General features: G+C 37.9%; 1 protein-coding gene across 2 annotated transcripts in view; it reads left to right on the forward strand.

Annotated features, from left to right (window-relative positions):
* COG5 (component of oligomeric golgi complex 5) overlaps positions 1–24,396 on the forward strand; it is a 349,622-nt gene that overhangs the window by 299,814 nt on the left and 25,412 nt on the right. For both annotated transcript variants that reach the window (XM_043965892.1, XM_043965890.1), the window contains exons 15-17: positions 9,133–9,243; positions 11,100–11,162; positions 18,023–18,126. In XM_043965892.1, the coding sequence (XP_043821827.1) occupies positions 9,133–9,243; positions 11,100–11,162; positions 18,023–18,126 (278 nt within the window). The remainder of the gene's footprint in view (positions 1–9,132; positions 9,244–11,099; positions 11,163–18,022; positions 18,127–24,396) is intronic.

Genomic DNA, 24,396 nt, shown 5'->3' on the forward strand with positions numbered 1-24,396 from the left:
ACAAATTCCTAAGTTATTTTCTTGCTTTTTATAGAATCTTTTCTTCTAAATCTGCTTTTCAGTTCATTAAAAGTAACTTGGAAGATTTTCTGAGTGGGAATTTTAAATCTCTTGTCCTGCATTCTTAGTGTCTTGGCTGTCTTGGTTTCTTCTTTCTATAGTCCTTTATTATAGGTGGGATAGCAAATGTTGACTGTTCATTGGAAAAACAGGTACAATTCATTTAAAACGAATATTAATAATGTAAAAATATTCATCATCAGAACTATGGTGTGTGAAAAAAATATATATATACACACACATATACATGTTTAAATTATACCAATTTCAAAAATTTCCCCCTTATACATTGTATCCACATGCTTTTCTCAGTGAACAGATATATGATATTAGTATTTCTTTCTTTCTTTTTTTTTTTTTAGTGAGGCAATTGGGGTTAAGTGACTTGCCTAGGGTCACACAGCTAGTAAGTGTTAAGTGTCTAAGGCCAGATTTGAACTCAGGTACTCCTGACTCCAGGTCCACTGCGCCATCTAGCTGCCCCATTAGTATTTCTTTAAATTTAAAAAAAACCACTGGTTTTTGCCTTTCCTTAGTATCCTTAGCACTTAGCACAATGTCCTGGCACATAGTAGGTGCTTAATAAATTCTTCTTGACTATTTAAAAAATATCTTGTAGGGTACAATTGGTATTATAGTTAGGATTATAAAGGAATTTTATCTTTTTGCATTTATACATAGAAATTCTTTCAGAATATTGATTAAAGATCTTAATGGGTTTTGTGTATGTGTTCTTAACCAGTCGCTTGCATGTCCCTTTTTGTTTGTTTCCTGCTGGTCTTTTCAGATCAGATTGTAAAGGTGAAAAGCTATTTCCACAGAGTTTATTTGTCATTTTTAGAACTAGCTCTGTTCCCTCCAGACAGCTTCCATTTTTCTTGTTTCCACATAATATCGCATCCTGTTCTGTCTCTACTTTCTGCCCATTAGGTCGTGAAGACTTACTTTTCCAGCTTCAGGAATCTCTGTACTAGGCCTTCCTCGTTTTCTCTCTGTTAAGGTCCCACATCCTATGACTCCAGACATTAATTGAAGTGGAGGATGGATGCTCTTAAAAATTATTAGCAACTTTGGAGAGAGCAGTTTTGGTTGAATGATAAGATGTGATGCCAGACTGGAGAGGGTTAAGAAGAGAATGAGAGGAAAGGCACTGACCGTAGATGACCTTCTCAAGGACTTTAGCCACAATAGGTAGGAGAGATACAGGACAACAGCTGGTGAAGACGAATGGAACAAGTGAGAGGTTTTTGTTGTTTTGTTTTGCTTTTTTGAAAAGGGGGAACCATGGACATGTTTATAGGCAGCAGGGAAACAGGGAGAGATTCAAAAAGCACTAACCCTGGATTTAGGAGGACCTGAGTTTAAATCCGACCACAGACACTTGACACTTACTAGCTGTGTGACCCTGGACAAGTCACTTAACCCTCATTGCCCTGCAAAAACCAGAAAATAAATGAGAGAGTGAGAATAATACAGGGGGCAATGTGTGTTATATTTAGAATTTTTTAAAAAAGAAAATCAGATAAAAATAGATTGATAGTGCCATTAACAACAACAACAACAACAAAACAAAAAACAACAACAGGAAAGTCAGAAGAAGCCTGTTTGGTTGGTAAGATGATGAATTTATTTTAAGACTTTGCAGGTAGATTGTAATTTACAAATTTCTTCTACTAGGTTCAACTATGTTCCTGCTATTATCTTAGCCAAAGATTTTTAACAATGACTACTCTTATTAACCTCAATAAAGGCCTAAATCAGCCATTCCCTCTTCTCATGGGTGATATGTATATATATATATATATATATTTTTTTTTTTTTTCCAAATCAGAAACAGAAAAATAAAGGAGAAAGGTAACCTTCCTAAGCATATATAAAAACTTGTGATGGTTTCTTTCCAATTCAGAAAACGTTTCCTTGGCAACCATCTTCTAATTCAACCCCTACTCCTTTTCTTGAATGCCTAAATTATACAAAAGGGGGTTCTTTACTAAAAGTTTGCCAATTTACAACCTGGTTTAGATAGGATAGTGTTTCTGATTATAATTATCTTAAAATCACATTATCTACAGAGTCTAAGTCATGGATTTGGGGCCAGCATCCAAATATAGAAAAATTAGAATCAGTAACTGGGAGAAAGATATCCAATGTCCGCAGACTTCGACAATGTTTCATCTCATCTCAGCCAATAGGATGGGAGTTAGGGGTGGGTTGGCCAGGGGTATAAATTAAAAAAAAAAAAAAGAGCATATACAGTCAGTCTAGGAGGAAAGGCTGATTGGCCTTTACTTCATAAAGCTTAACAAGAATAGTCCCAGTCTTAAGGGCACAAAAAGCTCAAAGATACTTTGAGGGCAGTTTCATCATTTAAGGACAGAGCCAGTTAAGAGCATCTAGATAGAAGAATTTGTTTCGGGCAGAACAACGAGGAATGCAGAAGAAAAATTCAGTAGATTTTTAGCATCCCGGAACTCAAGGAAAAGAATCTTTCTCATCTTGGCCCTGGGGAATAAGGAATATAAGACCTTTTTGGGGAAAGACATTGAAAGAGGTCTCCCATGGAATAACTGAATTAAGAAAATTGCAAGAGAGAGGGGCCTACTTTATTTTTTAATTAAAAAAAAATTTTTTTTTTTTAGGCAATGGGGGTTAAGTGACTTGCCCACGGTCACACAGATAGTAAGTGTCAAGTGTCTGAGGCCGGATTTGAACTCAGGTACTCCTGAATCCAGGGCCGCTGCTTTAACCATTGCGCCATCTAGCTGCCCCCTGAGGTGCCTACTTTAGACCGTTGGTACCTACAGCTATAGTTGAAGATTAAGGAAGGAGATTTTAGCAAATTTTAGATATAATACTATCTTAACAGTCTTTGCAAAGAAAATCATCAGAGAAAGGGAGAAAAAGAGAGAGAGCATTAGTGCTAAGGCCAGCAAGGACAAGACGTAGTGGAAGGAGGTCATTTTGAAAGAGAACTAGCAAATCCAATTCAAGAAATGTGTATTAAGCGTCCACTACATGCAGGATACTATACTAGGGACTGGGTATGCAAAAAGAGATTTGACACAACTCCTGCTTTTTACAATCTAATAAGGTATACGAATAATTGTGAGATGCATCAGTGTGATCAGTGCAGAGGAGAAGTTCTGGGAAAGCCATATGAAAATTGGAGGAGGGAGAAATCACTTTCAGTTAGTGGGATTACAGGAAGCTTTATGGAGGAGTTGAAGAGTCCTCCTGAGATAGGACTTGAAAGAAGAGAGAGAAAGCTTCAACAGGAAGTTACAAGGGAAGAAAATAATTATGTTATTATGTTCCACTCTAGTCTTTGGTAGTAATTATCCTTCTTAAACTCTTATGTATGTGGAGTGCTGATTTGAAAGGAAGCAAAGAAAGATAGGTGTGGGGAGGAGCAGGAAGACTGAGTTTTTCCCACAAAGGGCATTGGGATCATAACTGGAAGAAACCTTAGACATCACCTAGTCCAGCCCTCTCGTTTTACAGATGAAGACATTGACTTAGAGAGGATTGACTTCCCTGGGTCACCAAGGAAATAAGGGGTGGAGCAGAGATTTGGAACAAGGTGCTCTAAATCCAATGTTCTTTCTGCCTTATCATTCTGGGGGTCTGGCACTCAGGCAGTGCAGGAGAAAGGAAGGAAGTAGTAGCATAGATTTTACCTTTGTAATACCTCTCACATATGCCCTCTCATGTCTTCCAACACTGCTACCATCTTGGTATAGGCCCTCATCCCCTCATGCCTGGACTATTGCGACAGTCTCCCAGTCAGTCTGCCTGCCCCACTCCAGTCTGTCTTCCACTCGGCTGTCAAAGGGATCTTCCTGAACTGCAAGTCTCACCATGGCAGCCCCCTTCCTAATAAACTCCAGTAGCTCCCTGTCACCTACAGGATCAAATAGGAAATCTTGTTTGGTGTTCAGAGCCCTTCATAACCTTGCTATGTACACCTTTCCAGTCCTCTTGCTCCTTACACTCCCCCGCATGATCTTCAATCCAGCAACACTGGCTTCCTTCCTATGCCTCTTGGCATTTTTACTTGCTGCCTCCCATGCCTGGAATGCTCTCCTGTCTCATCTCCACCTCCTGACTTGTTGGGCTAACATTCTGCCTCCTACAGAAGACCATGACTTCCCTCCCCTGACTATTTCCTATTTATCCTGTATATTGCATATTTGTGCATAGTGATTTATATGTTGTGTCTTCCATTATACTATGAACTCCTTAAGTGGGAACTGGCTCTTTCCTTTCTTTGTACCCCTAGCGTTTAACACAGTGCATTGCCCATAGCAGACACTTAATAAATGTTTACAAGAAGACTTTTCCAATCACCTTTAACGTTAATGTTTATCTCTAACTTTTTTGATTATCTCATTTATCCTGTATATAGCTTGTTTGTGTATAGGTGCATGTTGTCTCCTACATTAGACTGTGAACTCCATGATTACAGGGACTATTCATTCCTTCCAGTTGGGTGGGGTTTTTGTTGTTGTTGTTGTTTTTGCCTTTCTTTGTTTCCTCATCACTTAATGTAGTGTCTGGCTCTTAGTAGGTGCCTGATAAATGCTTTTTGTTAGCTTAAGTAGAGGGAAGAGATCAGTGTGGCTTGGAACTACTCATTTTTTGGAGAATTGATTTGAGGTGAGTCTTGAAGGACACATGAGATTTGAATAAGTAGAGACAAAGTAGGAAGGGATGATAGAGATGATGGGACTCTCTAGGTTAGGAAAGCAGCATGAGCATTGGGAGGAGGTCAGAGTGGAGAGTTTTTAACAGAAAAGGGTTGGTTGGTTGGTTTTGTTTTGTTTGTAGAACAAACATGTGCCATTTCATTTTATTCCTGTTCTTGCCTACTTACTATACCTCTAGAAAGCCAGCTACAAAATATTAATGTTGGGGATAAGAAGTCTTCATGCATGCCTGCCCTTTTCCTTTAGAAAAATAATGAAATTTTATTTGTTTTAATTTAATTTTTATTAAGTACATACATATATTAAAACAAAAGGTTTAAGGTTTTTGTCTGATGGTTTCTTTAGCTTTCACATTTGTCATTTCAGTCAGATTTGTGGCTAATTGTGTCAGCAAAGATATAGTCCATTAATTATTAACAGCTATATTCTACAGGATTTTATTGAAATTATCATATGCCTTGAGGACATTTAGTGAATTGAAAAATAAATTATACATTCATTTCTACCATTTTGAAAGGATTATTTAAGTTCTTAAATTTTCACCTAAACACTCAAAATAGAATGGTAAAGGTTGTTAAAATACTTTATTATGGGAAGCGGTGGAATTCCCTTTCATGGGACTTTTAAAATAAATCATCCTTCTTGTTTTAAGGTGTGAACCTGCCTAAAATCAAGAGGATAGACTAAATTACCTCTAAAGATATTCTTTTAAATAGTTCTTTGATTCTCCGATCACTTATTAATTGTATCAGAGCTAAAGAAAATATTAAAGAGATAATCTATTCCTGGGCAGCTCGGTGGCGCAGTGGATAAAGCACTGGCCCTGGATTCAAGAGGACCTGAGTTCAAATCTGACCTCAGACACTTGACACTTACTAGCTGTGTGACCCTGGGCAAGTCACTTAACCCTCACTGCCCCACCAAAAAGAGAGAGAGAGAGAGAGAGAGAGAGAGAGAGAGAGAGAGAGAGAGAATCCATTCCCTTTCTCTAAATTCAGATACGCCATACCATAAAAGATGGATGGTTAGGTTTATACTAGCCAGCTAGCTTCTCCCTCTCTCTACATAATGCCCGCAATCCAAAGGCAACTCCAGCTTCTAACAGTGTTCCAAATAAGTTGCATGCTTAGATTTCAGAACACTCTCCCATATACAGTGTATTTTGGACAGTCTGTGAAAGTTCTTTGTAACCTAAAACATACCTGAAGTGTGATACTTCACAAAACAATCTTAAGTACCGTATATAACCATCCATGGGAAAAGGTGTCCGTGGTTCCAACTTGGAATGCCGAAAATACGCCCTTCTCCAAACCTGTGGCAGAAGATTCAAGCTGTCGCTGCTGCCGCTCCGTAGGTTAGCTTAAACAGCTTAAGCAGGCTTAAGGGCTGGAGGGGGCGAAATTGAATGATAGATATGGGGATTCTGGATCAGGTCTTAGTGCGATCTCTGAGGTAGGCTAAGAGTTAAGCAGCACAATAGACTACTTTAGATTAAGCAGCTATAGAAGTAATGCCATCCACTACCTATAAATCCTAGAGACTTTCCCTAGCTCTGACATTTACTGTGTGATCTTGAGCTGTCTCTCCTGTCTAGGTATCAGTTTCCAAATCTGTAAAGTATATTATAGCCTCTCTAAGATTTTTTGCACCTGCATGATATCCTTAGGTTTACGTTGGTTCCACAGTTACTTACTTTCTTTTCTTCCAGAGAGCCCAGGAATTAGCCTGAGTTCATTTCTGGTAAGATAGGTTAGAAGGGGGGCAGCTAGGTGGCACAGTGGATAAAGCACCAGCCCTGGAATCAGAAGGACCTGAGTTCAAATCCGGTCTCAGATGCTTGACACTTACTAGCTGTGTGATCCTGGGCAAGTCACTTAACCCCAGTTGCCTCCCCCCCCAAAAAGATTAATATGTATTTCAGAGGAAAAGTACATGCACACTTGTGCATTTTATCTTAAGTGCTAGGTTCTAGGACAAAGAGAGGATGATGGATGGGGTGGGAGGAGTAGAGACAGGAGGTGGGTAAGGTGAAATAGGGAGAGAGATGGGAATATATATCAAGTTCTAGGGATTCAATTCAATTCAGTAAAAATGTATTAAAGCCTTCTATGTGCAAGGTGCTATACTAGGCTATAGGAATACAAAAGGCAAAAAATAAGGTAAGTTTGGAGGAGAGTGGGTTTAGAGAGGAAGATAATAAGTTCCATTTTGCATATATTGAGATGCTAAAGGAATATGCATTTGGTACAACACTTACCAGAAGCTAGGTGGTACAGTGAATAGAATGCTGGGCCTGAAGTCAGGAAGACTCATCTTCCTGGATTCAAATCTGGTCTCAAACACTTACTAGCTGTGTGATCCTGGACACTTAACCCCATTTGTCTCTGTTTCCTCATCTGTAAAATGAGCTGGAGACAAAAATGTCAAACCACTCCAGTGTCTTTGCCAAGAAAACCCAAATGGGGTCATGAAAAATCAGACAAGATAGATGACTGAACAATGGCACTTGACAATTTTTGTATTTTTAAAAAATGTCTTAAATTATATTTATTCATGTTATCCCTATCATTATAACATATAATCAAGAATTAGTTATAACAAAATGAGATGAAAATTATGTCACATATTTTTTAGTATTTACACATTTATGTTTATAATCTTATGAATAATTTTTCAGAAAAATAATAATTTTTCACATCTCTTTTATCCATCCATACAAGCACTTGTTAATCATTTTCTGTGTATAGAGAACTCTGTGGTAGATGCCAAGGGATATAAAATTATTTTTAAAAGACATATCCATGCCTTCATTAGCCTTATAATATAATAAGGAAATAGCACACAAAATAAGTATATTAGGTAGCTACCAAATAGAGGCTAGAAGATAAATCGTTACAAAGGGAATCAGAGAAGGGCACAATTTTTTCTCACTGTGAATGAAGAGAAAGTATTATTTCCTTTTAAAAACTTACTGTCAGTTGCAACTAATCCATTTCTTAGTTGGTTTGTATGCAAATAGGCACCCATGGAACAATTGTCTGTCTTTTATTTATTTTTCCTGAGCAGGTTTCATTTACCTTCTAAATAATAAATATTAACAAATGTTAAATCAAAATATGATCAATTTTTAAATGTTTTCAGGACTTTAATGTTGGGAGTTTTGTTTTGCCCTTGGTCTTTCTATCAGTTTTAGATTTAACTCAGTCAAGCATTTAATCTTCTTCCCTAAAACTCATGCATTTAGAGTGGACCAGGGGTCATAAGTTACAAGTTCTGAATGTCTACACACCTGCTCACCCACACATGGCATGACCTTGGACAAGCTGCTAACCTTCTTGGAGATTTCATCTGTGAAATAGGAGCCTGCCTTTGGGGATATAAATGAGGGCTAATAAATATATTTTACAAAATCATGGAATTTTGCAGTTGAAAGGGACCTCACTGGCCATCCAGTCCAATTCATACCTGGAAAAAAATCCTCACGAAAACATACCCAAGTAGTCAGCCAGTTCTGACTGAAGAGCTCTAGGGAGGGGAAACTCACTGGCTCTTCAGGATTCCCATTCTATTTTAGGGACCCCTAACTGTTAAGCAATTTTCCTGACATTAAGCCTAAATTTACCTCTACAAAAAAATCAGTGTCTCACTTCAGGTTCTGCCCTCTAAGGCCCAACAGAACAATGGATCAAAATATATTTATTAAGCACCTGCTATAAGCAAGGCACCCTGCTAAACACTAGGGACACCAAATCAAAATGAAACAGGCCTTTTTCTCAAGACAGTTGTAAGGGCAGAGTCAGTATCTACATAAAGATATGTTAAAAGCAGATACAAGTGAACTTTAGGGTTTTGTAAAGGGGAGGGGGGGGGGGCAGAAAAGGCCTCACTCGCTACATTGTGCCTGAGCTGTGTTTTGAAGGAAGATCAGAATTCCAAAAGGTAAAGGCGAGAAGGGAATGCATTCTAGGCACTGAATAGTCGGTATAAGTCAATTCCAGTGGGTCTGTTACTATGATGATCAAATATAAACTTCTCTGTTCAGTGCATATAGCCCTTTAGAACCTGGCTCTACCTCCTATTGGGGGAATATCAGAGGGGTGTCACACCATTTAGTGGAGCCTTCACTAGGTATTTCTTCATGTGTACTCTGTGTGTGTGTGTGTGTGTGTGTGTGTGTGTGTATTTCTGGTTTTGCATTTCTAGATCCATCTCTACTAACGTATATCTAGGGCTTCAGTTCAAAGATGTAACTCTTTTAGATTCTTACATAGTCAAAATACCCATTGATTCATGGTCCTGTTGTGTTCTAAAGCAAAGAGTTTGTCAATTTATTTTAACCATTTTGATATGTATGTATTTATTATAGCTCTCCACACAAGGAGAAGCAAGTCAGGTGATTGGTCCTCTTACTGAAGGACAGAGAAGGAATGTGGCAGTTGTTAATTCATTGTACAAGTTACACCAGTCAGTTATGAAGGTAAGCTTTATTTATTGTCTTCCTTTTTTATTAAGCTCTTTTGATTTTGTCCCAGATTTTTCCCTTCTTCCAGGTTCAGAGAATATATGAATCCGTAGGTTTCTTTAATACTAATATAACAGAAAATACAATCATTGTAAAGAAGCAGAAAATTTACATGAGGAAAAATAGCCTTTGATAAATTGACCTTTCATTATAGACATAGCCTCTTAGCTGTACAGTTTGCTTAGTATTTTTTCATTTTAACAACAACAAAAATGATGTTAGATCCTCATGCATGGTTGTTTATTTCATTATTTTTATCATATATAAGGATGAGCGTTGACTAGGTAAACAAAGGATGGTGTTCAATTTCTATCTCTGCTTTTTAGCACTTCTGTGATCTTGGAAAAGTCATTTAATCTCTGAGCCTCAGCTTCTTCAACTACAAAATGAGAAAATTGGCCTACTAGACCCTGTGGGTCCAGCTCCTTCAATAGATCATAAATCTGTGAACCCATGAAGAATATAATTTTACTTTGGTCTAGGAGAGACTAATTTGACATCAATCTATAATGAAATGAGTCTATACTTGAGCCATTCACCAGAATAAAGCAATTTCTTATTGTCAAAAATGGCATTTAAGTCACTGAAATTTCTCACTGTTTTTTCCCACTGATTAGCCTTAAGTAGATTCATTTCAAGTTTAAAACATATGTAGTATGTTCTTTTCACTTTCCTTGGGTGATATGATTGAATTATTTCTATTAATAATACCTCTCACAGAATAAATTATTGATTGATCATTAACCTTCACATATATTATACAAAATGTTTTGAACTACTAACTCCTAGGAAACAAGAACATTCTGGCTATAAGTAAAAGGAAAAAATTAAAGTCCATATGATACTATTGTTGGAAACAATTTGAACATGCTTTATTTAAAGAAATCTTATATATCATGTTCTTTAGGGGGAAAATAAAATATTTGGGAAACCTGAAAAAATTAGAAGTTAAATTATATTCTCATGTTTTTGGCCTGGAGTGTAATAGTTATATTTCAGATTACTTAAGAGATTCTGTTTTAAGTATTTAGACAATTCCTTTTTGTGTGTTAGTCATTTTACAAAAGCTGTGTTTTGCATACTAAGCAAAACATGTAAAATGATTATTTCCTTAACAAATTACAGCTACCAAAAAACCCCCTAAGGTTGTATTTTTTCATGCTATCTCATTATTGTTGTAGAGAGCCAGAAGCAATGGAAGAATCTGTTGAGGCAGATTTAAATGTCTCTATTGATACTCTCAAGATTTTTTATAATGTTCTGTATTGATTTGTAAAAAGTGAAATGTTTGACATTTGTGTTTTAAGGATTTCTCAAAAATTAGATTCTGTTCCAAATTCCCCTTGGGGAACTAAGACATTGATTTTTCCTTTTCCCTTCCCTCTACCTTCCACTAACTCTTTCTCCTCCCCTCTTTTCTTTTCTTCCCTTCTTTTTATCTTATGTGTCTTTCCCCCTTCTTTCTCTCTCTCTCTCTCTTTTTTTTTTTGGTATGTGACATAAATGTATTAATTTGTCACTGAGCTTTATCAGCTATGCTTTGATACTGGTAATGAATGTAAGAAAAAGTTTCATATTCTTGGTATTTCTTATTCTTTTATATGCCATAGGCTGTTTTTTTTTAAATTACCTGCATATATCAAAAAGTATAAATGAATTTTTGAAATATTATGAGAAACATCCATAAAATAGTGAGCATAATTTAAATATGTGTTCTTGAGAGCTTGTGTTGTTACTTTCTGGTTAAACCAATATTGGCAAGCATAAATGACTTCAACAAAGTTTTGCTTTGATTAAAACTCTTTTTTAAGGTAATTTCCAACCAGAGCTCATTCCCAGTAGCAGCAGAGGAAACAATAGCTGCAGCCCTAAAGGTAAAGTTATTTAATTCATTCTTTAATATTTATCAGAAGTCACTTAAGAATACTATTTTGTGTTACTTGATGTTAAAAACTCACATTTTAAAAAAACCTCACATTTTAAAAAGCTTGAGTTAGACATGAACTGATGCTAAGTGAGATGAGCAGAACCAGGAGAACATTGTACACAGTATCAGCAACATTATGTGTTGATCAACTGTGATAGACTCTCAGCAATACAATGATCCAAGATAGTTCCAAAGGACTCATGATGGAAAATGCTCTCCAAATCCAGAAAAAAAAGAACTGTGGAATCTAGATGCATATTGAACCATACTATTTCTATTGTTTTTATTGTTGTTTTCATTTTTGAGGTTTTTCCCTTTTTTTCTGATTCTTCTTTCACAGCATGACTAATGCAGAAATATATTTAATGTGATTGTACATATATAACCTATGTCAGATCACTTACTGTCTTGGGGAGAGGGGAGGGAGAAAAATTTGAAACTAGAAATCTTATAAAAACAAATGTTGAAAACTATCTCTACATGTAACTGGAAAATAATAAAATACTTTTATGGAAAGTAAAAAAAAAAAGCTTAAGTTAGAATACATTCATCCCTTGACTTATGAACAAATTTCATTCTGGGAGAACTGTCTGCAAGGGGAAAATCCATATACTAAAAATCCTATTTTTCTTCATTTTGATGGAGAAAATTATGGAGTATTTTTAGAACCCTCAAATCCCTCACCCCCACTAGTCACTCTTATTCACCAAAATATGCCCCAGTAGAAATACAGTTAAATAATGTTAATGGCACTTACCAAAAAGAAAAGGCTGGTGTATGAGCACTGAGGGAGAAAGCAGATGAAGCTGGAGTGAGTTAGTCTGCTTCCGGAGGTAGCTGGCACAGTGAAGAGAGCAATGGACCTGAAGTCAGGAAGCCTAGAATTCAAATTTAACCTCACACTTTGTTACTACTCCCAGGCAAGTTACTTGACTTATGTTTGACTTCGTTTCCTCAACTCTAAAATGGGGGTAATGATAGCACTTACCTCACAGGGTTGTTATGAGGATCAAATGAGATAATATTGTAAAAAGCTCTAGCGCGGTACCTGACACATAAGAGACACTAAAGAAATGTGTATTCCCTTCCCTTTCCTTGCTAAAGTTCAGAGAAACAAAAAGACAAGGATGCTCAACTTAGGACATTCCACAGGATTCTCATTTTCTGCAGCATCCAGTTCTGGAGTACAGATTTGGAAGACTCAAAACTTTGAAGTGCCTGCTCTGGGCAGAGGGAAGGGACACTCAAACCATGACTGCATTCAATGACTGATTCCTTCCTGTTGTCATCGTGCGTGTGTGCGTGTGCGTGTGCATGTGTGCATGTGTGCGCATGCGTGTGTGCGCGCATGTGTGTGCGCGTTGCTTGTTATTATTCTTTGTGGTTGCTGTGGCTGATTCCATTTGGTTTAGAGCATATGCATTTCTTTTCATGGCTGTTATCTGGAGGAAATTGTCCGTTACAATGAGAGTTTGTAGAGCCCGTGTCTGTAGCATGAGAAGTGCCAGAGGGAACGTGCACACTCTGCTCTACAGAATAGATTGCATGGACCCATACATTCAGTCATAGAGTCTTCCATGGGGCCTTAGGAATCATCTGGTCCAGGAGGAAATTGAAGCCCAGGGCAATGAAACATTTTCCCCAAACCTAATACTGATACTTAGGAACGGAGCCCCGTTTTAAACGTGGGGCCCCTAACAATCCAATGTTCTTTCTACTACGCACACTTCCGTATGTAATGGCCCTCGTAAAAGCTTGGTGCGTCGCTGTCTGTCCTTTCTGAAGTTTGAAACTGTGGCCCAGGAATCCAAATCCCGTTTTCTAACATGACCCTTTTTAATCATTGTTCACTCTGCACATTCACCATTCTCTTCTGAAATACCCACCGATGGCTATTGGTGTTTGTCTTCCAGAACCAACCTCAAGACCTGTAATTTAGCTAGAATTAATCTAGCCCATTTAGCCTTTCAAATGCTAAACCAGTTTTCTAAACATCTTGTTTTATTCATTAAAGTTTCATATACAAAGGTAGCATTGGATATAGGTAGGGCTTGTTTTAAAGCCAGGAAGATCTTGAGTTCAAGTTCCACATGAGATACCCACTGTCTTTATGTTGCTGGATAAATCACTTAACCTCTCAGTGTTCTAGTACCCTCCCTTTGAATCTAAGTCATAGAGAAGGTGCCTATCTGCAGTGACAGAGGGACCCTACCCTCCTGAGAGTCCATATAGTAGTAGAATAATAGGTCTAATCCTGTGGTTTAAAACTCAAATAGAAATGGTTCCCCATTGGTTGCATATTGACTTAGAAAACCACAAATTAACATTAGGTATATTGCATTTTTATTTAGTTTGTTAAATATTTCCCAATGACATTTTAATCTGGTTCAGGCTTCACTCTGCAGTGTTGTGGCTTGCATGGGGCCACTGGATTATACTGTTGACACCTCCTGGCTTGTTCACAAGAGTAGAGACTCCTTTCTTATGGGTTTCCTAGGAATAACACCGTTCCATAGTAGAAAGGTCCCTGAATTACAAAACCTAAATTCAGCCTTAACTCTGTTGCTCCTTACTTTTGTTCCTTTAGATAAATCATATATCCTTTCCATCCCTCAGTTTCCTCATCTGTGAGATGAAGAACTGAGACTAAATGATCTCTATCATTTCCATATTCAATTTGGAAACTGAGGCAGATCATAGTCCCAAGTTCTTTAATACATTGTATTCCATCATTAACAACTAGGAGAATCCATGCAGATAATAATAATATGGTCATAAAGCCTACCTAGATCTTTAAAAAGATACATGCTACTTCCCCCTTTTTTTTCAAGGCCCAATATTGTCTTTTCCATAAAAAGCCTTTTCTCTAACTCAAAGGAGTCTCTTCAGATTTCTATTTGAACCTCTTTTTACATTCATCATATTCTTCCTTTTATCATTATTATTATTAGTAGTAGTATACTTTGTTTTTGTATAGACCTATAAGCATCTCCCCGCTAAGAAACACTCCACTGATGAGGACCAACTATTCTGCAATTTAGTCTTAGAGAGTCATCTACCTAGAGTCATATAAAGAGTGTCTATCAGATCCAGATCCTCGTAACTATCAGGCCTCCTCTCTAGCCACTGAGCCACACTGCTCCTCATATGTTTCTTATTAACCCCATTAGACTGAAAGCTTCTTGAAGTTTGAATACTGTATTTTATTTTACATTTGTATCCTAGCATCTTACATAGTACTTTGCTCATATCAGTGGGACCAACAATCATTACTATAATAGCAAAGCATAATTAGTACTCATTATAGTGATTGAAATTAATCAAGAAAAATTTAGATTATATTCAGTCTATTCTACTTGAAAAAGCAGTGAAATGTGTAATACATTTTTAAAAAACACATAAAATGGTTAATTTTTTAAAAGGTGTTGTCATTTAAAGGGATACACTAATTTTCTGGGAAATCCATTTATATAGAATGTTATCCCCTAATAATGGCAGCTAACTGATGTATTACTGTTTATGTGTATATAGCAAAACAATTACCATCCACACATGGCAATTCAGAACAAAAAGTGGTTTTAAATAACTTGGGCATAACATTTAAAACAAGTTCCTCCCAAAGCTATTATAATTAAACAACTTCATTATTAATGTGTTCATTAATATTAACAATGCCATTTGGTGACATATTAGATAATGCTCCACATGTAAGAGGAAAAGAATCCAAAGCCCAAAATAACATCAAATTTTTGATTCAAGCATTAACAAGGTAGAAAAGGAGAAAAAAAGGTAATTATGTGCCTTTTTTTTCCTTTTAGAAGACGTGTGTTTTAATATCTCTTGTGTCACACAATGAAAAGATACATATTTTTGGTTCTTGGGTTTCAGCCAATTACTACACATCATAAAATATAACCATAGGTCTAAGGGATTTAATAAGGTGCCCATAGCTTTACGGAAGTGAATGGATTCTCTTTTTATATCTTCAGGTAATTTAGTTATTTTTTACTTAAATGTTCCTAATGGTTGTCAAGAGGTTCATCTGCTTTCTGTTCCCCCAGTGTTTCCCCCAGCATGTGTAGTTGCATTTAAAATTGTTCAGTGTTGTAATCAAACTTGATTGGTCCTGAACTCTCCTTGCTAATGTTCTTTTCCCACTTTATTCTCAAAGTCAGGACAACAAAGTCCAATTTTTCAGCAGACTAGAATGCTTACCAATGCAGTGCCCCCCACTTTTTTTTGCTGCCATGACTTTCTTAGGGAACTTCCAGGGTAAAGAGTCCTTGCTAAATAAACTTCAAAGTGGTCTGGTCTGTAACTCAAAAGAATACATGTTAAGTTTGATATTCTCCATAACACTGTCTCCTACACAACTTGGTAAAGGAAGAGACATGTACAAAGTATACCGTACTAGGACTCCAAAGATTGCCAAGGAAGGCGGGGGGGGGGGGGGGGTGAGGGGGGGGGGTGAGGAGGAAAGCACCAAGGTTGAAACTTTGAGAAATACTGCATTCAGGGATGGAAGGAGGATGAGGAAGTGGGGTAGTATAGTGAAGGAGTTGTTAAAAAAGAGGAGGGAGAGACAACAATGGAGCAGAGTACCTAGTACTAGAAATAATCTACAGTGTCAGAAGCTGCAGAAAAGTCCAGGAAGGTATAGACTGAAAAAAGGCAATTGCACATGACAGTTAAGAGGACATTGATAAACTTTTCCACAGTAGTTTCAGAGTTCCATAGTGAGAGGTTAGAAAGCTGATTTTACAGGCGGTACAGACAGTGAAGAAGGAAAGGCATTGGCTACGGAGAACTTGGGAACAAAGTTTAATAGTCAAGAAGAGAAGAAGAAAAGGCATGTAGCTTCATGGGCTAAGAGGAAGGAATGGAGAGGTTTGTTCAGATGAGAAAGACCTGAACATATTTGTAGACAGACATGAAGGCGACAGTGGAGAGGGAGAGACTTCAGATACATGAAGGAGGAGAAGATCTACTTCATTAGAATCCTGGAGGATGGAGAAAAGAGAAGGAAGTTGTAGGTAGAGAACTGTCCAGTAACAGGGATGTTCTGCCTGAGGTTATGTGCCCTCAATTTGGAGTAGGGAAAATCACCTCCATTTTGTTCTTTTTTTCCACTTTTGCACAGCTGCCTTTGGAGAGAGTACTGAAATTGGATGGTAGAGTTTCCTGGAGTGAGGATTCATAGCTGAGGAACAGTGGAAGGTTGGAGGCAAGGGACTGTACAGTAGCTGATGAAATTTTATTTTGTTCATTCATTCATTTATCTATCTATCTATTTATTTATGTATTGGGGAAAATTGAAAGTTAAGTGACTTGCCCAGGGTCACTCAGCTAGTAAGTGTCAAGTGTCTGAGGCCAGATTTGAACTCAGATCCTCCTGAATCCAGGGCTGGTGCGTTATCCACTGTGCCACCTAGCTGCCCCCCTTGATGAAATATTAAAGTAGCCATTTTTAGGCACAACGCCTAGGTATGGAAGCAAGTGAAACCTAAGTGAGAGAAAGAAACTAGCAAGATAGGAGTAGCTCAAAGGAATAGAAGTCATAATACCACTGAATGGAGTTAGTGTGAGAAGTTTTAATCTTGAAAATGGTGAAATTCTTTTTTTTAAAATAATATTTCATTTCTCCCCCAATTTTTAACATTAATTTTTTTAAATGTTGAGTTCTCTCCCTTTCTCCTCTCCTCCCTTCCTAAGATGGTAATCAGTTTGATAAAGGTTATAAATATATAGTCATGCAAAACATATTTCCATATTAGTCATGTTGTTGTAAGAAAACACAGATAAAAAATAATGAAAACCTAAAGTGAAAAATAGCATGTTTAGATCTGCATTCAGACTCCATTAGTCTTTCTTTGGAGGTAGATAGTAAAAAATGGTGAAATTCTAAGAAGTGTTAAGGTCTAAGTTGTGACCATAATGGTGTGATAGAAATAGGGCAGATAAAGAGGTTACAGAATTGTTTAATGAAGTTATTAGTTGAGTTGACTAACACAGCACTCTGTGCATAATAGGCATTTAATAAAATATATGTTGAATTGAAGGCCCCTAGAAATGAAGGTAGAGGATGGGGTTGGGAGGAGAAGAACATAAGCCTACTGATACTTCCAGTGAAGACACAGGAAAAATTGGTAATGTCTTACCCCATCACTCTAAACAAAGGTCAGTCACAAAATCACAGAATGTCTGAGATAGAAGGAGCTCTAAGTAGCTATCTTGTCCAACCTAAAACAGGAAAAAAAAAAAAAAAGAGAATACCCCAATCTGAGGGGCTAGTGAGATGTCTAAGTAGAATGAACAAACATGATAGTTTGAAGTACACATCTGGTGTATTGACTCATTTCCTGGGGTTGTTTACTAAAACTGGATATATAGATTTGAAGTCATCTACATAGAGAGTATATTGGAGGGGCAGCTAGGTGGCGCAGTGGATAAAGCACCGGCCCTGGATTCAGCAATACCTGAGTTCAAATCCGGCCTTAGTCACTTGACAATTACTAGCTGTGTGACCCTGGGCAAGTCACTTAACCCCCATTGCCCCACAAAAAACAAAAAAACAACAAAAAAAATACAAATGAGAGTATATTGGAATCCATGGGGAGGAGATGGCATTTCCAAGGGAGAAATTGTAGAAAGAAGAAAAGGGAGGGAAGGAGAATTTCTATTTAGGAATTTATAGATAAAGTCTTAATTAGGTCATAAAAATAATCTTATTAACCAAAATTCTTTTCATATATCAGAATTTTCTTTGTAGGTTTTTCTGAGTTTTATTCCTGTTCTTTGTTTTTAAAGACAGTCCATGCTCTCATGGGAAATGCTGTGCAACCTTTGCTGACTTCAGTGGGAGATTCAATAGAGGCCATAATCATCACTATGCATCAGGAAGATTTTTCTGGGTAATTACTTGTTATTAAAATCTGCATATACTGTATGTTGTGTTTTGCCATAAACCTCAACCTGGTCCTCATCACTTCATGCCTAGACTATGAAAACAGTTTCTTTAACTGGTCTCAAATGCTTCTCTCTCTCCTTCTTCTAGTCTAACGGGCACAGTACTGCTCAATTAACTTTTCTCATTTCATGCTTTTCACACCACTCTTCTAATTAAGAACTGACAGGGACTCCCCGTCTTTATTAGATTAAGTTGGGAATTTTCATCTTGGCATCCAAAGTCTTCTGTTAACTGACCTTGATAGTCTTATCTCTCACCCATCCCCATCACACGGGCCCCCATCTCAGCCCATATACACACTGCTGTCATTTCAACTCATGCCTTCTTTTCTCCTTGTCCATACAAATCTTGCATTTACTTCAAGATCTAGACCAAGATTCATGTCTCCCATGATACTTCTTTGGACTAATGCTAGTCCATAATGAGCCTTCCTTTCTCTGAATCTATTTGGCAAGTTGGTCCTTAAAATATGACAATGTATTTTGTACTCTTTTGTACTGTTCCCTATTATTTTTTATATGTGTATATGTATATGCATACATACATACATACATACACATACACATACATTCAGGTTTTTAAGTTACTAGAAGAACCACAGAATGTAGAACATTTCAGAGCTTTGTAGGTTTGTGAGTGTTTCTAAATAATAATACTAATAATAGTGCAAAATTTTAAGCTGGCTGCAGCACTGTCAGCAGGCAGTTTGGAAGTTTTCTTCCAGATACAAAGGACAATTTTTTCATTCAGTCCCCTTCTTGTTATGTTTAAAAGCATGTGTTACACTCCAGAAATTTGAGCTAACCTGCTGTAGAGCAGTGTACCATACATTCACTGAATTTCATGAACTCCAGGTAGCTTCTTTTCTACTTGTAAGAAAGGATTTCTGTCTTGGTTGGTTAGAAGTTGAGCTCTGATGGGCTCAGGTCCCTTCCAGCTCCAAGATTCTGTAAATGTTTAGTAACTGCTTGCTTTGTGGAAGACACCCCACTCGGTACTGAAGAAAATGCACAGCTCCGATGAGATCCAGGTCCTGGACCCTGTAGAACTTCCAGCCTTACAAGAATTTAGGAAACAAATGCAGATCTCCCTGTTACAATCTGCACCACCATAGATAAGTACATTAAAATTAAAGAGATTGGTGAAAATTATATAAAATGATCCCTCAAATGAGATTCTTAAAGAAGGCAATAAAACAGGTAGCACCATACTAGTCTGTCAGACATTTGACTACCATAGGAAAGTTAATCCTACGGTTAATCCTAATCTATGGTTGGCCCTGTCCCAGTGCATAAAGCAAAACACACTACATTTTAGGCTGGTACCTCAAACCATTTTGGTTTCCATCATTTCGATTTCCATCATTTCCTATCTGGTTGACTTAGTTTTTATCATCTCCAGAAACTCATCTTTCTGAGAGATGATATTAAGTCTAAAACTCAGCCCTCCTCAGCACCCCCTGTCCCTGGGCCCCCTCTTTTCCTCTGCTTAAAGATAGGGGGCAGACATTTGGCAGCTCCTCCCAGACCCCTGTTTAAAGAGGGCAACAAGAGATTTCACCTCATCATTTCCCACCCAGCTCACCTGGATTTCCTGATCTCTTGAAATTTAACATTCTGTAAGATAAAATCAACCCCCAAAGGGCTATAGAACTGTGCATACCCTTTGATCCAGCAATATCACTGCTATGTTTATATACCAAAGACATCCCCAAAAAGAGAAAAAGTCCTATTTGTACAAAAATATTTATAGCAGCTCTTTTTGTGGTGGCGAAGAATTGGAAATCAAAGGAATGCCCATCAATTGGGGAATGGCTAAACAAACTGTGGTATAGGATGGCAATGGAATCTTACTATGCTATAAAAAATGACAAGCAGGATGACTTCAGAAAGGCCTGGAAATACTTGTATGAACTGATGTATAGTGAAGTGAGCAGAACCAAGAGAACATTGTACACAGAGACAGCAATATTATTCGATGAAGAATTGTGAATGACTTGACTATTCTCAAGAATACAGTGATCCAAGACAATCCTGATATTGATGGAACAGACTGAAACATGCTATTTTTCATTTTCTTTCTTTTAATCAAGTTTTCTTGTACAAAATGAAAAAATATGGTAATGCTTTATATAGTCATACATGTATAACCCATATCTGATTGTTTGCCACCTCAGGGACAGGAAAGGGGAGGGAGGGAATGTGGGGACCAGTTTTTAATTGGGGAGTGCTAGCTAAGCGGCTCGCCACAGTATTGGGGCAAGGAAGGAGACTGGCAGCCTCCCTCAAAACAGAACAAGATTTATTTTAACAAGAACGAACTTAAAATAAAACAACACACAAACAGGATCAGTAGGATCAAGGGAAAGGAAATAAAATGGGGAAAGGGAAATTATAATACCTGAAAAAATACCACCGCCCAGGAATCAGCTGAAAATACGCAGCAGAACGCCTGTCACTTTCTAGCTTCCACCTAGAATGCCCAATTCTCCTCCCCCAAACTTAGAAACACCCCACCCAGTCCCAGCCAATGGGATGGCCGCTCTGACAGTCACATGACTGCCCTCACTAGGCTTCCAATCATTATAATTTTGCCAGGCCCGTGTAGTGGTGATGATGTGAGGAGCCAGAGCCCTGGCAATGGATACAACCAGTGGGTGGAGCACTGTGCGGTTTGCGGAGCCCCAGGTCAGTGCGCGCTGAGGCATAAAAACCTCAAATAACAATTAATTATTTACAGGAAACAGGGATAAAAATTGGAACCCAAAACTATAAATAAAAGTTTATTATTACTTAAAAAAAGATGAAATGAACCCTGAAACCCACACCTCCTCAGATCATTTCTCACTTCTGCTGTAAGACTTCATCATTCAGTTCACCAAGCCTGATAAAATTCCCCATCCCTACACCTTTGGCTTCTCTTTATGTGTTGTCTCCCCTATTTGATAGTGTGCTCTTTGAGGGCAAGGGCTATCTTATACCTTTCTTTGTATTCCCAGCACTTAGCACAGTGCCCAGCACATAGGCACTTGATAAATGTTTATTGACTATAGAAAAAGTGCTTTATTTTAAATGTCCTGCAGTCTAGCCTGCTTATGGTTGTCCTACCTTAGTTCAACTTATACCCTTTTGGGTATCTCACTGATATACATTCCTTCTTGGTTAACCTGGCAAAGTTGGATTCAATATGCTTAAAATACTGTTTCTGCCTCTGTCTATAAAGGATTTTCTGAATCTACTTAAAAAATGCTAAAATTATCTTACCAAGGGACAAAACTTTTATTCCACACTTAGAAATAAAATGAAAATGCCTAGCTAAAGTAATATATTGATGCAAAATCATTCCCACTAAGACTTATTCTGTCAGCCCAATATAAAATGATTTATATTATTTTGGTTTTTATATTTATATTTATGTTCTTTTCTGTTTTGATAGTAGGGAGAGGGTTAGAGACCAAGAAGATTCTGGGTACCTGAAAGTAGGCACAGTCCCGCTCTCAAGGGATGGGAAGCCTGAGCACTTCAAGGACATGACTGTTAGGGCCTTCAGAACTTTGTCTGGTGATAGCTGGCCTTGCTGATCCTCCACTATAGGGAGACGAGAAGCTTTGTGCCGAAAGACTTTGTTCTGCATATTTGGTCCCAGACTTACACAAATGTTGCAAGAAGTATTGTTCCTAGAGGATTCATTAATTGTCACCTTACCTTATAACATCCTTGTTTAAAAAAAAAGTTTTTGACACGTTCATTAGAACCAGAATTCTGGCAGATGCCTCTCAGGGCCTGATGTCCCAAAAAGTTTACCAAGATTCTAGGGGAACCACTGAAATTGGTGGCATACTCTCCAAACGGTCCCTACATTATATGGCTCATAGTAGGTGCTTCATTGATTGATTGATTCAAAGAGTTTTTATGACATTATATTTAATTGTACAGCCAAGCTTCTGGATATGGTAGCTAGTGCCAGATTATGTTTCTGGTCCTCTAGGAAAATCATTCAAAACTTGTTTTAAGATGACAGCTGTGTGGTTGAAACACACACCTGGGAAGATATTACATATAATGTATCCTTTTTCAGTTAGTTCAGCACTACGAAAAGCCTAAAGAAAGCGAGGGCCTGATGTCCATCCCAAAGAAGACCTTTTTACATCCAAAGACTTGCATTCGACAACATTGGCAATGTCTCTTTCTGAGTTTTATTATCTAGGCAGCGCGCCGTCTGAAACACTGACTAATGAAAGTGATGTGCCTTGCCCTTTCATTGCTTTTTACAGTTAAGACAAAATCCCTCCTTACAACTTAAGTCCATAACTTCTATTTCTCTCTTCTCCTTTAGAGATAATGAACAACTGGTTAGGGTTCTTCTAATAGCAGTCTTTGCTATACTTGAAGATAGCTACTGAATTGCAGTAAATCCAGTTCTTACAACTTTTCATCACAGCTTCCACTTTTCCACAGTTTTAATATGTTTTTCTGCTCTTCTCCAGTCCCTGGCCAATCTCAAATATGGATAACAGACATGTTTATATAGGCATATATGTGTCTATATGTACACATCTATGTATGTATCTACATTTTAAGATTCAGCATTGTATAGACAGGCATATGTGTGGTTAGCTAAAAAGGTTTGTCATGCCTGGGTGGGAGTGGGGATAAGCTCCCACTCTCTATAAAATGCTCCAATGGCATGCGTCTCAAATAGCCTCTGACAACCGAAGCCCAACTCCTGGCCTTCTCCTGGTGGAACTGTTTCCACTAACAGGAGAAAGGGGGGAAGGTGAGTCACTGGCGCCTTAAAACCAGTTGCTTCGGGCAGATGGGGCTTGTTAGCCTTGGCAGGCAACCTGCCTAGGGGAAGGAAACCCTGATTTTAAACCTCCGCTGCCTTGCGGCTACACCCATATATGGGAAAGGCTTTGGGAGTTAACCTTGAGGAAAAATCAGGAGTCGAGTCCCTTAGGCAGTTGGATGTTGGACATCACATCCCTCTGGCAACTCCTGCAGCAGCGCTGATGCCAAACTGTACTGGCTCTGCCTCTTCTTTGGATCCACCAGTATTGCAGAGAGGGAAAACCTGCTGCATGGGCAAGAGCTTGTTTGATCCACCCAGGCCAGCGCCCTGGAGAGGACTCCTCATGAGGTAGATACAACACGGGATGCGGCAGTTACCAGTTATAAGTCACTCAGGAGCTGCGGCTCCTGTTATCGGACTGTACAGCCACACTGTGGCCCGTGGCTCTTCAAGGTGCTGATCCATGGTCGTCCACAACTGGTGGAGGCCTACTACCAGCTACTTTCTAATTTTTGTTTTAACACTTATTTCTTACAGATATGTAGTATTCCTTTAATGCACCCCATATGCAATGAACGTTGATAGGTGGGTAGGTGTAGGTAGATAGAGAGGTAAGTATACTTCCATATGTGTCTGTGTGTGTGTGTGTATATACACATATATATATATATACATATATATATATATATATATAATTCTGAGATGTTAGATTATTTTTTACTTTAAATTTTCTGTCACACATCTAATTATGAGATGATATGTGTATAGTGCTTAGCATAGTTCCTCATACATAGTAGACACTTAATAAATTGTCGTTTCTTCCTTCTTTATTTCCTTCCTTTCATTTCTGTATATAAGGAAGAACATAAAAAGTATTACATGTGAAACTGAACTATTAGATACAGTTTTTTATCTTTTCAATGTATGTTGAATTTAACACAATTGTAACAAAACTGCCTTGCTTGTTCTTGTGTCCTTCTAAACTTTCTTCTATACTCTTCTGTGTATTTTTAATGTTCCACTGATACTTTTCTTTTTTTTTCATCACTCACAGTCACTGTCTACCATATTATCCCTCAAAACATCTACCCAATAGAATCCCTCCCTTGTAGCAAATAAATACTGTCAAGCAAAAGAAATCTACACATTGGCCATGTCTGAAATTGTCTCATGGTACACCTCTATTCCATCACCATACCAAGAAATGGGAAGCATACTTCGTTGTCATGACATTATCTGTCATGTACCCCTCAGAGTCTGGAGGGAGAAAGTCTATTTCGGGCTCGAGAGAGTGTGTGTGTGTGTGTGTGTGTGTGTGTGTGTGTGTGTGTGTGTGTGTGTGTGTGTGTGTGTGTGTGTTATTTAATTCCATGGTCAGATTCTACTAGACAAAAGAGGTGAGAGAGTAGGAGAACTGAGTTTT

This window comes from Dromiciops gliroides, chromosome 5, assembly GCF_019393635.1.
Source record: "Dromiciops gliroides isolate mDroGli1 chromosome 5, mDroGli1.pri, whole genome shotgun sequence".
Classification (NCBI taxonomy): domain Eukaryota; kingdom Metazoa; phylum Chordata; class Mammalia; order Microbiotheria; family Microbiotheriidae; genus Dromiciops; species Dromiciops gliroides.